Consider the following 13,358-nt stretch of genomic DNA (forward strand, 5'->3'; position numbering starts at 1 on the left):
CTATATTAACTAATATATTCAATATCAACTTTATATATATTTATATCTTCCATGCCAAAATGGAGTTTTTATATATGTTATATCAAGAAAGAAAGAAAAAAAGAATGCAATATATATAAGATGTGTAATTCCTTCTATATGGAGTTGATCTATGCTTTCTATATATACATAGACAAAACATAGATCGACTCTATATTAAACATGGAAAAAATTACACATATATAAAAGAACTAACATAAATTCATCTTAATATATATATATATATATCTTAATATATATATATATATATATATATATATATATATAAAAAGTATATATACTTTATTTATATATATATAAAGTATATATACTTTTTATATATATATATATATATATATATAAATAAAGAGTATCAATTTCATATTAAACAAAAAAATAATTACACATTTTATATATATATATATATATATATATATTAATTTTAATTTGAAATTTATCTCTTTTAACACTCGATAAATCTAAATTTAAAAAATTATATTTATTAAAATATACCTGATTTTATTATAAAAATTTTTGAGACAAATTTATTTGTTTTTTACTTTTGCTTTCTTCCTTATAGGAATATCTAGAGTAAAATATCTAACTACTCAAGTTTGAAATAACTACTTTTAATTTGTTAAAAACTTTAAATAAAGAAAAGATCACCTGTCAAAACAGAACTCTTATTTCATAATTTTGATTCCGGAATAAAAATAGATAATCACTATTCTTTTTGTGAATTAAACACTAAATTATAATAAAATTTACCAACTCCTTAAAAATAATTAAATATTCTAATCACTTACCCTAAAACATTAAACATCCTAAAAGTCTAACACAATTTCCTAATTTATTCAATACAATTTGCTAATTGCTAATACTTGCGGTTGTGAGTTGAAATCATTCCGTTTTGCAAGTTTGTTAAACATATCTCACAACCAAAACGGCCATTCTCAAACGATGTTGTTCGCTCTACGGTGAATAGGTTCTTAGTTTTTGGTTGCAATGTTGACTTTTTGGTCTCCAACACCCCTGGAGAACAGTTTTGGCAGAATATATATACATGAAATGCATCCGTAGTGGTGATATATCTATGGATTTTAGCATAACCTACCACAAAGTAAGCAACAGCTAGTTTGTTCTGGTTTTCTGTGCGGATCCCGTCTTTCTTGGCTTCCAGTGGGGACGAACAATACAGATACAATCTGTGAAGAGCAAGGCTTTTGTTGAATACTTACAGACATCCATTGCTCTTATGATGTACGAATGAATCTGTGGAAGAAACATGAGCAAGATGGCTCTATCCTGTCTCGCATCGAACCATTTGGGTTACAGTGTTCCAAGGAAGCAGAAGCATAATGGGTCTCTGCCCTTGAGTTCTCCACTTCTCCAGGCCAACATTTCGCTGTTGTATCTGATGAGCAGATGTCATCCAAGAAAACAAGGGCCTGGATCTCTCACTCGGGCTCTTGATATCAAGGTAGCCGACTCTCCCATAGTTGAAAATGGGCAGTTTCAAGGGACTGTGGAGATCCCTGTAAACTGTTATCAGGTATGCAGTGTTTATGACCTCTTTGGTGATGGTTTGGTTTGAAGTTGTGGCAAACCTTTTTCGTTTTTAATTCTGGCTTTTGAAGCAGATTTTAGGGGTGCCTATTGGGTGTTCAAAGGACCAAGTAGTTAAAGCAGCCATGCAGCTGAGGGCAACAGAAATTGAGGAAGGGTACAGTCCCTCTGTTCTGCCATCTCGTCAGGTACTGTAAATCGAAAAACCTAATTTATGTGTGTGAGAGAGAGATAATAGGAACATAAAATATTTGATGATATAAATGAAGGGTTGTTGGTTTTGAGGGCTTGCAGGGGTTGTTGATAGACATTCGGGATAAACTTCTCTTTGAGCCAGAGTTTTCTGGAGATGTAAAGGAACATGTGCCCCCAAAATCTTCTCTCATCCTTCCATGGCAATGGCTGCCTGCTGCAATGTCTCTCCTGCAAGAAGTAAGGCATTCACAACTGTTATTATTTTAAGGGTAGATTTTGTGTTTTCTTTGTTATTGGGATGCTTTTTCAATTTGGGTGTTAGGAATGGAGATGGTTGTAATTAGTTAATCACAAATGGAGAAATGTTCAGGTTGGGGAGGAGAAAATTGTCATGGACATAGGCAGAGCGGTTAGGCAACAACCCAATGCCAAGCCCTACATTCACGATATTCTACTGTCCATGGCATTGGTTGAGGTAATGGATCTCCAAACCTCTTTTGCCTATTTTTAATGGTAGGTGTTTCCTCTGTGGCTGATCTTGTCTGACATAACTTTTTTATTGTAATTTTGAATGGGCAGTGCTCGATAGCAAGAAGAGGTTTTGAAAGGGGCACAGTTTCAGGAGGCTTCGAAGCTCTTGCCCGGGCTCAGTTGCTGCTGAGGAGCAAGAGATCTTTGGCAAAGCTCACTCTGTTAACAGAGGTACATTCTATAATTCTGTCTCTTTATGCATTCTTTCCTCGGACTCTTGATGTCATTGAAATATTTCTTAATGCTATAGATTGAAGCATCTCTGGAGGAGTTTGCACCGATGTGTTTGTTAGAAAATCTAGGCAAGCCACGAACACCAGAGAATGCAGAAAGAAGAGAGGGAGCCTTGGCAGCACTGCGTGAATTGCTGAGACAAGGCCTAGAAGGTGAAGCTTCATGTGCAGTTAGAGATTGGTCAGTTTTTCTTAGTCAAGCAATGAAGAAATTGCTTGCAATTGAAATCGTTGGTTTGCTTCCTTGGGACACAATTGCTCTGATTCGAAAAAACAATAACTCTTCAGAAGCACAACAACAGCGGTTTGTCATAGATTGTAATTGCTTCTACATAGCTCTGTTAGCTCATATTGCGTTGGGTTTCTCAAAGAAGCGCCCTGAACTGGTATGATATTTTTTTTGGCTGTTTCTGGTGCTTTGAAGGACTGTTCTCTGACAGAATTCTAGTATTTATTGAATTTACAATTGAATTTACAGATTGACAAGGCCAAGAAGATCACAGAGAGCTTGGAAAAGACTGAAGCAGTGGATTTGGGTTTTGAAAGAATAATCTGTAAAACACTTCTAGGAGACGTAAGTTTCCCTAACAATCCAATGTATGTGAGAAAAATGTCTGTAATTTTATAATATATTCTTACTATTTTTCAGGGCAAACTTGCACTCACTGAGGATCTCCAAAAGCTTGGCTTGAACGGGAACTCCTTAAATCAACAGTTTCGTCAGGATGTTTCACGCCAAGCAAATAAAGGAAATGCAGACTTCTATTCATCCTTGGTATCTTTCATCGCTAACCTGTGCAATTTTGTTTGCTCAGCAGATTTGACTTTTCTTTTGGATGCTAGTGCACATTGCTCTTGAACGGCATGGCAATGCTTGTGTTGCTTAAAGTTGGAACTGTGTCTTATGCCAGAAGACGTGCTGAAATTGATCAGGAAAAATGGCTGAAGGATGCTGCACTTGGGCTGTTCGTGGATACTCGGGATTGTACGCCCTCTTTGGTGAGTTTACTTCAAAGGGGACTGCAGGAGATTTATGTTTTTGAAGGGCACTTGCAAGTATCTCTGGTTTTATATTCAACAGGAAACATTGATCTGTCCTGCAGGTAAACTACTTTGGTGGCAATATGAAGATGTCTGTAAATGGCTTGAAGAAAAAAGGGTTTGAACATCCACAACTAAGTGCAAGAAACATACCTTCATCCTATGGTACTTCATCACAGGCAGAGAGTTTAATGTCTGCTAATCCTGTTCAAGCTTTATCTTATTCTTCCTCAGCCGAAATTCCTGAAGCTGGAGATCCAATTTCTTCTTCCAGTCTCCCAAGTCATTCAATTTTCAGCAAATCAAAAAATGCTTCATCTTATAAATGGAAGCAAAATGTTGGGGTCCCACGAAAGAAATTTTCTGGAAGTTTGTTGGGGAAGAGTAAAATAGTTGGAAAATTATTTTTGGCTGCTGTCCTTGCAGGCTCTGTAATTGCAACCTACAAGTTGCATGTGCAATCTAGACCAATTAAACGTTTATATGAAAGTCATACTGCATTGTCAGATCACACAATACGAACATCCATAGGTTCTGTACATCAGCAGTCAAGCTGTTCAACTAGTAATGCTCACAGCCTTGGTGGAAGCATTGGAAGGAGGATAACCATGGCAATTGCAAAGTCCTTGATACCGTTTACACAGCAGAACCAAAATCCTACCGAGCAAAATGCTTGGCCAGTCAATGATCTTTCTCTATTGATTGGGAAGTCACGAAATAATGCATTTCGTAGAAAACAAATGGATTTCAGGGAAGCAGAGAGTCTGGTCAGGCGGTGGCAAAGTATCAAAGCCGAAGCCTTGGGACCAAACCATGAGATTGATCGCCTTTCGGAGATTCTTGCAGAGCCCATGCTCTCTCAGGTGAAAAATACAGAACTAATTCAACCATGATACTGCTGTTGATTTTTATTGCCTGCTTTCCTTATTTTGTGCTAGCTTTCTTACAGCTTTGTGGTTTGGGCATTTATGACGTCACAGTGGCAAGCTCTGGCAGAATCAGCAAACTCGAGTTCATGCTTTTGGAGATTTGTGCTCCTGCATTCATCTATAGTGCATGCTGAAATTTTGTCTGATGACATTGGTTGGGAAATTGCAGAAGTGGAAGCAGTACTGGAAGAAGCAGCTGAACTTGTGGATGAGTCTCAGCACAAAAACCCAAATTACTATAGGTGAGTTTACTGTATTGTAGAAATTAAGTGAGTTTTAGCATTTTAGGAGTTAACAAGATACAGAATTACATTCACAGTTTGCCCTTTAGCCTATAAACTTTGCAGGCATTTCTGATCTTCATATTGCTTTTGATGTTTTGGACCAATACAGCACGTATCACATAAGGTATATTTTGAAGAGGGGCAGTGACAGAAGATGGAAATTTTGTGGAGCTGGCATTCAATCGCCTGTCTAGAGGTTCAAACAAGAGGTGTTGATTTGGTTTCTTGATGATTTTTACGTGGTGTCTGTATGCATAGATATTTCATAAAACTTTTCTTGCTTGTGGACATCCTAAACCCATTAAGTTTGGATGAGAATGGTAAAACATGAAGAGACAAGGGATAAGTCCTTTCCAGATTAATTATATGTGGTCTCTTGAGTGAGAATGGAAGGGAACAGGGTAGGGGTGAGGAATAGTTAATCCAGATTGTCCATTCTTTGGTGTCATTTGCAGGTTCTTTTCAAATCAACCTGCAGAGTGTTGTATACTATATGGGTCCTCTTAGAACATGGTGGGGTGTTGATTGTTTCTTCTAACTCAATCGCTGCAACTGGAGAGTCTCAATTGATTTCCTGTATTTTCCATTGAGTTGAGAATCATTTTGTGTGTTAATATTAGAGTCTGGCTTGTGGATGCTACAATATATATATCTAGTGACACCACACGAATGGGCCAGACGGGCTTGCGGTACTCTGAATCAATTTGTATTGACCAAGGATTAGCCAGGCTTTATATGCTTTGACTACAACCTTCAAAGTTGTTGATTATGTTCTTATACTCTTACCTACTCATGGATTATAAGAATTGAACGGCTTTTCAGGCATTTTGGTTGACAGCTAACTTTGTTTGTATTGCTACGGACCAAAATGGAGGATCTCTATTCAGATTGAGTTTTTGACTTTGCCAAAATATTTTTGGATTCTTTCACAATCTTGAAGATAACATACCTTTGGACACAATGAGGCAATTTCAGAGCATTTTATTTTGGAACACATTTGGCAAATATGTAGCTTCTCAACATTATCATGTGTGGCAACATTGTTGCATATTATTGTACAAATGATCACTTGAGACAAGTCTATTCTCATTCGACTCTTGTGGGCTTTGTTTTGATCTTTGGCATTTTATTGTTTATTTAACAGTTTCAGAAGCCTTGTGCTTATTTCAGTCCATTGTTCTGTCTTGGAGATATTTATTGAATGTCGGTTGATTTCTTTATATCAACAGGCTCAATGATAGAAAACTAATTTTTTTGACCCTGCAATGAAGATCAAATGACCTAACGATAACTCATTGTGGATGCCTAATCCTCAAACCCTGCTATTCAGTTACAAGATAAAGATATAGTCATTTCCTTTGTCAATGAGCTATGACTTAACGATAACTCATTGTGGATGCCTAATCCTCAAACCCCTGCTATTCAGTTATAAGATATAGTCATTTGTTTTGTCAATGAGCTATCTGGTGAGCTTCGAATGAAGCCCCATTAAATGTCCTACCAGTTGTACTCTGCATAGAGTTACAGTTCTGAATCAGAGTAACATCATCTTAGGAAAAAAGCAGAAGAAACTATCGATGTATCATGTAACAGTAACAGATTTCTTGTCTGATGCTCTTACCATTTATGTCATTTTCTCATTTTTGGGTTGCAATCCTGTTATAGTATATGCATCATAAAATAAAACATATTTAAATTCCATGTGACAAATACAGTCATGCTGTTGTCCAAAGTTTTGATTAGTTCTGTTCATTTCATGTCAGAAGGTTTATGTACATTATTGCATACTTAATCTTCTACAATTGGCTTCATAAAATACTCTAGTGTAACTAGAGCAAGGGTTATGGGACGGAAAATAAATCTAATGCTAACTAAATTAGAGGACTCTGTTGAAAAAAAACTAAATTAGAGGACAGCAAAGTGGATTTAATTATAAGATGTTATGACTTTCGCTTCACTTTTATATCACAATCTATTAACACAGTGACATATTTCAGGTGGGATTCTGTTCCTCTAATAATTATTCCACTCAGTCATTCTAAGTAGCTTATATTTTCAAACAGATTATTTTAAAATCCTGGGAAAGATAAAGGAAAAATAGTTTAGTACATCAGAAGCACAGTTATTATGCTGGTGCTTAATAATAAGGTTAAAGTGGTTTGGCTATGGTTAGTGGAAGGCTGGTGTGAATTAATGCCTTTGTCAATGATCTATATTTCAACATCCTAAAGTGATCCTTGAGGAGCATAAATCCCACTTGCAATTGAATCATTTCTGTAAAACAAAGCGTGCAAGGCTACAGTTAAATTTTTTATTTACTAATTGAAGATCCAAGATCACCCTTTTGCTAATGAGCCTATCATTTAAAAGCTTCTATTTTCAAACATCTTATTGTAAAACCCTAGAAAGGAACAAGGACCTAAGTGATGTCCTTGAGGGTCCATTTCAGTTGTACTATAAAAACTGTTTGGTTTCTGCAAATAATAATAATGATAATAATTTAATTTTAAAGTCACAATTAAGCCAAATATCAAATTGGTGTGAAACTTGTTTGTGGGATAAGGGGATCCCTTCCTCGCAGTGATTTGATTGCTAAAGTATATAAAAGTGAATATACATTATTCTCAAGATCTGGAAACACGTGTTCTTAACCTTTAAATCCTCTTAAAAATGATGCATCTAAGACTACACTCTTACTATGTCTCCTTCCCACTAAGTCTACTATTTAAAAATGTGTCTTTCCAAACATTTAATTTTCAAACCCTTAAAAAGGATCAAGGAAAAACAGATATATTGAAGCATACATTTATTATGTTGGTGCTTAGTAATAAGAGTATTGAGGAGTTTCCATCCCACTATCACTGAAAATTGAATGGTTTATGTAAAACAAAGTGTGCACGACTACATTTTTTATTTACTAATTGGATTTAATTGGAGATCCAAATACTCTCGTTTGCTAAGTCAATAAAATACATACACATTTTGATATTGAAATGGTAATTCTAGAAATTTGATAGAAATTGAAATTGCTTAAGATTTCAAACTAAAAAGCAAGAGACACAATTCTACTCTATTAATCTGTTGAATGGAAATCACAATTTAAACAACATGCATAGATATGCAACAAGAAAAACCACAAGTACACAATGATTTCTAGGGGAACCCAACTGGGAAAAACCCCTCGAGCATCTTTGCATTAATCAGTTGAATAGAAAAACCATTACAATTGCTTGCTCCAACGCTGAGCACAACTTGCAAAAGAATAATTGTTCTCTTCACTGAATGAGAAACTGTGGTCAACACTCAGGCAATTATTTGCTCATCTATCCTCCTATTTTTTGAGTAATTCTTGAGGAAATTAGCTCTTGAAAGATAGGAATTTCCTCTTATTTGCTTGCGCAATTCCCAAGGATTGATCTCTTGACTACATGCAACAACTATACACTCAAACTAATACACAACTCATGTTACACTGGTCTTATTTCTTCCACTTCACTGGGCAAATCGAATTCCATGCATGCATTCGCTGTTTTGGGCCGATTGATCAATTAACTGACAGATCTCTAAGTTAGGCTGTTGTCCCATTGCACAACTGACTTTCAACTAATTCTATCAATAGTTAGAGGTCAGTTAACTGAATACAATTGAAAATAATTGATCTAGATTGCTAAATTTTAGCTATCAACACGCATCACTGGATTGTAAGCCCCTAACTCGAATTTACTGAGTTCACTGAGTGACAAAAGCCATGTCACACTAGTTAACTACCTCCAAGTTGTCTTGCCGATGTGGAAATTCGATTTACTCAATTTGACTAAGGCTAAAGTCAAATTGAACCTTTCTTGCTACATTTTTTAACACTCTCTCTTAGCAAGAAATATGTTTTTCACCACGCTTATCCTTCTCTTGTAGAATTCAAATTTACCTCTTGACAATGCCTTTGTCAAGATGTCAGCATCTTGCTCCTTAGTTGGAATGTACTGTAGCAGCATAACTCTCTTATGCACACAATCTCGCAAATGATGACACTGATTTTCAATGTGTTTAGACCTGTCATGAAATACTAGATTTTCAGAGAGTTTAATGCATCTTTGATTATCATAATATGTCACTGTCGGATCCATCTCCTGACTAGAAAGACCCACAAGTATTTTCCTCATCCATATGGCCTCACATATTGCTTGACTTGCAACCATGTATTCAACCTCTGTTGAGCTGAGCACCACAAACCTTTGCTTCAATCAATGTGTTTGGACTTGTCATGAAATACTAGATTTTCAGAGAGTTTAATGCATCTTTGATTATCATAATATGTCACTGTCGGATCCATCTCCTGACTAGAAAGACCCACAAGTATTTTCCTCATCCATATGGCCTCACATACTGCTTGACTTGCAACCATGTATTCAACCTCTCTTGAGCTGAGCACCACAAACCTTTGCTTCCCGCTGTACCAGAAAATAGTTGCAGACCCGACACCGAAGATAACACTTGAAGTACTTTCCCCGTTTGATAGATTCTCTGACTAATTTGCATCGGTGAAGCCTTGAAGCTTCACTCCCTCTATCCTCCTGTACCATAATCCATACTCGGTAGTGCCTCTGAGGTACCGTAACACATGCTTTGTTGCCTTCCAATACAACTTGGTAGGCCTCACCATAGCTTGACTAAGCTAGTTTATTGCATAACACATGTTGGGTCTTATGTTCACAAGATACATCAAAGACCCCACAAGCTGTCTGTAAATGGTAGCATCAACCTCTTCATTTGAAGTGACATTCTCCTTCTTCCAATTTGTAGCTAGAAGTGTGTCCATGGGCTTACAACTCTCCATGTGAAATCTTTGAAGTATTTCACAAACATATTTCCCCTAAGACTAACAATTCACCATCACCTTGCCATACTTCTAGCCCGAGGAAGTAATGCATTAAGCCCATGTCTTTCATGTCAAATTCCCTTGCAAGATCCTCTTTGCAAGCGCAAGTCAACTGCTCATCACCTGTCAATATTAAATCATCAACATATAAAACAAGAATAAGAAACTTACCATCTACCACAATGTGATAGAGGTTCACATCGGTTTTGTTGATTTGTGTAGCTTGGAAGGTATTCCAAGCCCTAGGGTTCAGGGTTTGGTGGACAAAGCGCCACAAGGATAGCTTGTGGGCTTGGAACCCAAGTATGGGGTTTTGGCACCCATCGAGATTTTGGACAAAACAATGATGGATTTACAACATGTGATGGATGAGGATGATAGTGGTTGGAAAGATGATTCCAACGCAACGAAATTCGTCTAAATCTGAGTTGTCATTAGAGAGATTGATTTTTGAAGTTGACAAATTAATTATTGGTTGTCAAGTAGGCCGACTTGATGTAAAAAAGAGCCAATAGATGTGTCACTTCAAATGAGACGTTGGGCCCTTGAAGGTCTATAAATTAAGGGTGAATGATTGTTGTTTGAACATCCAACTTGGGCAATACATCCTCCAAAAGAGCTTTGAAATTTAGATGCCCTAGCCGCAAAAAGAAAGGGTGAAAGACAACGTGGGAGAAGTTTGATTTGGAGGTCGAGGAGCAACGTGGGAGAGATATGCTTGGAGGCTGAGTTCTGGGCATGATTGCAGACTTTCTAAGGGTTGTTTGAGGGCTAAAAATACAACTGTTCTAGGGCCGAGATGCTAGGCTGCTAGGTTTTGGAGCAGAGGGACATATGCAACTAGTTGAGGTCACTGTTGGGCATAGTTTGAGGAGGTCGAAAGCTACAAAAAGCTATTGTGCTACGCCGCAGGCCATAGCAAGCAACTAAGGTTGTTTCAAGGGCAACGTTGGGGTTAACAAGGCCTGTTTGAGGCAGCATGGCAGTGGAGGGCTCTCTCCAAGGAAGACTGCAGTCATTTGAGGGCTAGTATTGTTGATTGTGTGTTGGGTTAAGGGCTGCATCTTGTGCCCTAACCAGAATTGTAGGAGAAACAAGTAAACAATGGAGGACAACAATATGTGGAGGAGTGTTGGGTCATAGTTTATGACCAAACTTGGATCAGAATTGGAGTAGCCTACGAGAGCCAATTGAGAGGCTTATCTTGGTGATTGAGAGCCTCTTCTCGGAGCGGATCTTGCAGTGACGTGATTGGGTGTCATAGCGCTGGTTGGAGGGCATTGAGTTGACTACCCAAAGTAACCCCAGAGTAGCAGACAAGAAGCACGTTGTTGGTGCGTGATTGGGTGAAGTTTGCAACCTACATAGCAGCACTTTACTGGACTAAAGTGATTGCTAGATTGGTAGATTGGAGCTCGGGAATTAGGCCTACCCAAAGAGCAGTTGATGAGCCCGTGTTCATTGTAGTAGACGTGACTTACAACAGTGATATGAGGCAACCCTCTTGGAGTCTCGAAGTGTAGATGCCTTGATGGACTAAGGCATTACTAGTGAGCAATACGGAAGCGAAGGACCGACATGATGAGATACGACATAGGAGCTGCAACGAAGACTGTCATTGTATATTGTAAACCATAGACTGTTGTATTATTCAAATTTGGTCTAATATAACGAAGATTGGGATTGTACAATATTGTACAATTTTGTTTAAAACTATGTATATTGTGCATATGTGATTAACTACTTTATATTTTCGATGTGCAAAGTAGTTTATGGTTGAGATTCTTGGTTTGGTAGCGTCAGTGATTTTAAGACTCTAACCTAGACCCAAGGTCGTGCAAATTCAACAAGCTTCACTTTTGGTGAAACCCAATCCACTGAGATAACTGTCGATCCAAGTGTACCATGCTTGGGATGCTTGTTTGAGACCATACAATGCTCTCGTGAGTTTGCACACATGTGACTCGCGATCATGTGTATCAAATCCTTTTGGCTGCTCTATGTAAATTTCCTCCTCAACAACGCCATTGAGAAAGACAATATTCACATCCATTTGGTGGATTTTCCACCCCATTTGAGCAACTATTGTTAGAATGGACCTGATTGAGGAATATCTTGCAATTGGTGCAAAAGTTTCCTCATAGTCCACTACCTCTACCTGAGAGAATCCTTTGGCCACAAATCTGGCCTTGTACTTCTCGATGCTCCCATCAGCTACATGCTTCACTTTGTAGATCCATCTGGAACCAACCATTGATTTCCTTTATGGTCTCGACACCACCTTTTAAACATTACTCTTCATGATGGATTCATATTCTTCCACCATGGCATCAACCCAAATAGGTTGAGAAATGACTTCCTCAAATGAATAAGACTGTCTCAATGAGATTTGTAATGAGATCCATGTATCTAGTGTACCTATCAGGTGACCTCCTCTGCCTGTGCTATGATGTAGGGGCTCCCACATTCTCCCTAGCATCCTGCAACAATCTATCAAATTCTTTGTTTCTCTTTCTCCCCTCTCTAAAAGATTCTATTTGAGTGGGTGCCACCACTCTGCCTCCTGTTTGCTCTGATGCATATGGCTACTCCACCACCCCCTGAAGCTCATCTTGAGGCTCCTCCTTTGGAGTTAGAAGCTCCTGCTCCGGTGGGACACTGAAATCTCATTCCAGATAGCATATCATGGCCTTCTCCTCATCAAAATTGACATATCTCCTCACAACTATCATCCTCAGTGAAGGTAAATACACCTGGTAATTGTGTGGAGTTTTGGTGTATCCTACAAAAACTCCTAACTCTGTTGTAGGCTCAAGTTTCTTCCTCGAATCCTTGGATACATGACAATAAACTAAAGCTCCAAAAATTATGAAATGAGACACATCAGGCTTTCTCCCAGAGAAAGCTTCCTCCAGTGTGATCATACCAAGTATTCTATGAGGACTCTAGTTCTGCAAGTAGATTGCGGTGTTGCATGCTTTTGCCCATAAATGTAATGGCAGCCCTTGATCATGCAACATGGCTCTTGCTACTCCCACTATGCTTTTGTTCTTCCTTTCAACTACCCCATTCTGTTGTGGGTTATGGGGTGCTATCAGTTCTCTTCGAATACCTTCTTTGGCATAGAAATCCTTGAAGGCATGCGAAACAAATTCACCTCCATTGTCGCTCCTAAGGGCCTTCACTTTCTCCTAGTCTCCTTCTCAACCAATGCTTTGAATTCAACAAATTTTGAGAAAACTTCATCCTTCTTCCGCATGAAGAAGATCCAACATTTTCTAGAGAAATCATCAATAAAAATAACATAGTACTTATGTTTTGCTGTGGAGGCTGTAGAAAAGGGTCCACAAACATCAGAGTGGACTCACTCCAAGATTGCATTTGCTCTGCTATCTCAGTCATGGAAAGTGGATTTGACATATTTCCCCAATGTGTAACCCTTGTAGACATCCTGTTGGTCAAGGGAGCATTTAGGGGGACCGATGGTAATTTGTTACATGATTTTAAGGCACCATGGTGTAGATGACCCAATATCTTGTGTCATAGTTCTCCAAAATCTTGACTCTGCACTTTTTCAGTGTCACTGCTCAATGCAGTACAATCTCCCACCTCAAGTTTGTATAGGTTTTTCAAATGAACCTCGATGTGCTTCACTTGCCTGGTAACTATCTGTCTCAGAAAGACT

General features: G+C 38.0%; 1 protein-coding gene across 2 annotated transcripts; it reads left to right on the forward strand.

The window, feature by feature from the left end:
* The first annotated feature begins 1,032 nt into the window (after window positions 1-1,032).
* On the forward strand, window positions 1,033-5,130 carry LOC149232810 (plastid division protein CDP1, chloroplastic-like). 2 transcript variants are annotated; one of them, XM_089379523.1, is made up of 12 exons: window positions 1,033-1,570; window positions 1,659-1,772; window positions 1,879-2,016; window positions 2,150-2,254; window positions 2,359-2,481; window positions 2,561-2,929; window positions 3,022-3,117; window positions 3,193-3,318; window positions 3,477-3,542; window positions 3,647-4,447; window positions 4,565-4,755; window positions 4,907-5,130. In XM_089379523.1, exons 1-12 carry the CDS (start codon window positions 1,304-1,306, stop codon window positions 4,989-4,991), a joined length of 2,481 nt encoding a protein of 826 aa, XP_089235649.1. In that variant the 5' UTR covers window positions 1,033-1,303; the 3' UTR covers window positions 4,992-5,130. The 2 variants fall into 2 exon arrangements, with proteins under 2 accessions (XP_089235649.1, XP_089235650.1); XM_089379524.1 differs by lacking the exon at window positions 1,033-1,570 and having other exon boundaries at window positions 1,854-2,016.
* The last annotated feature ends 8,228 nt before the right edge of the window (window positions 5,131-13,358 follow it).

This window comes from Pinus tabuliformis, chromosome J (assembly GCF_031772625.1).
Source record: "Pinus tabuliformis cultivar Carrire ecotype Pingquan chromosome J, CPIR1, whole genome shotgun sequence".
NCBI lineage: Eukaryota > Viridiplantae > Streptophyta > Pinopsida > Pinales > Pinaceae > Pinus > Pinus tabuliformis.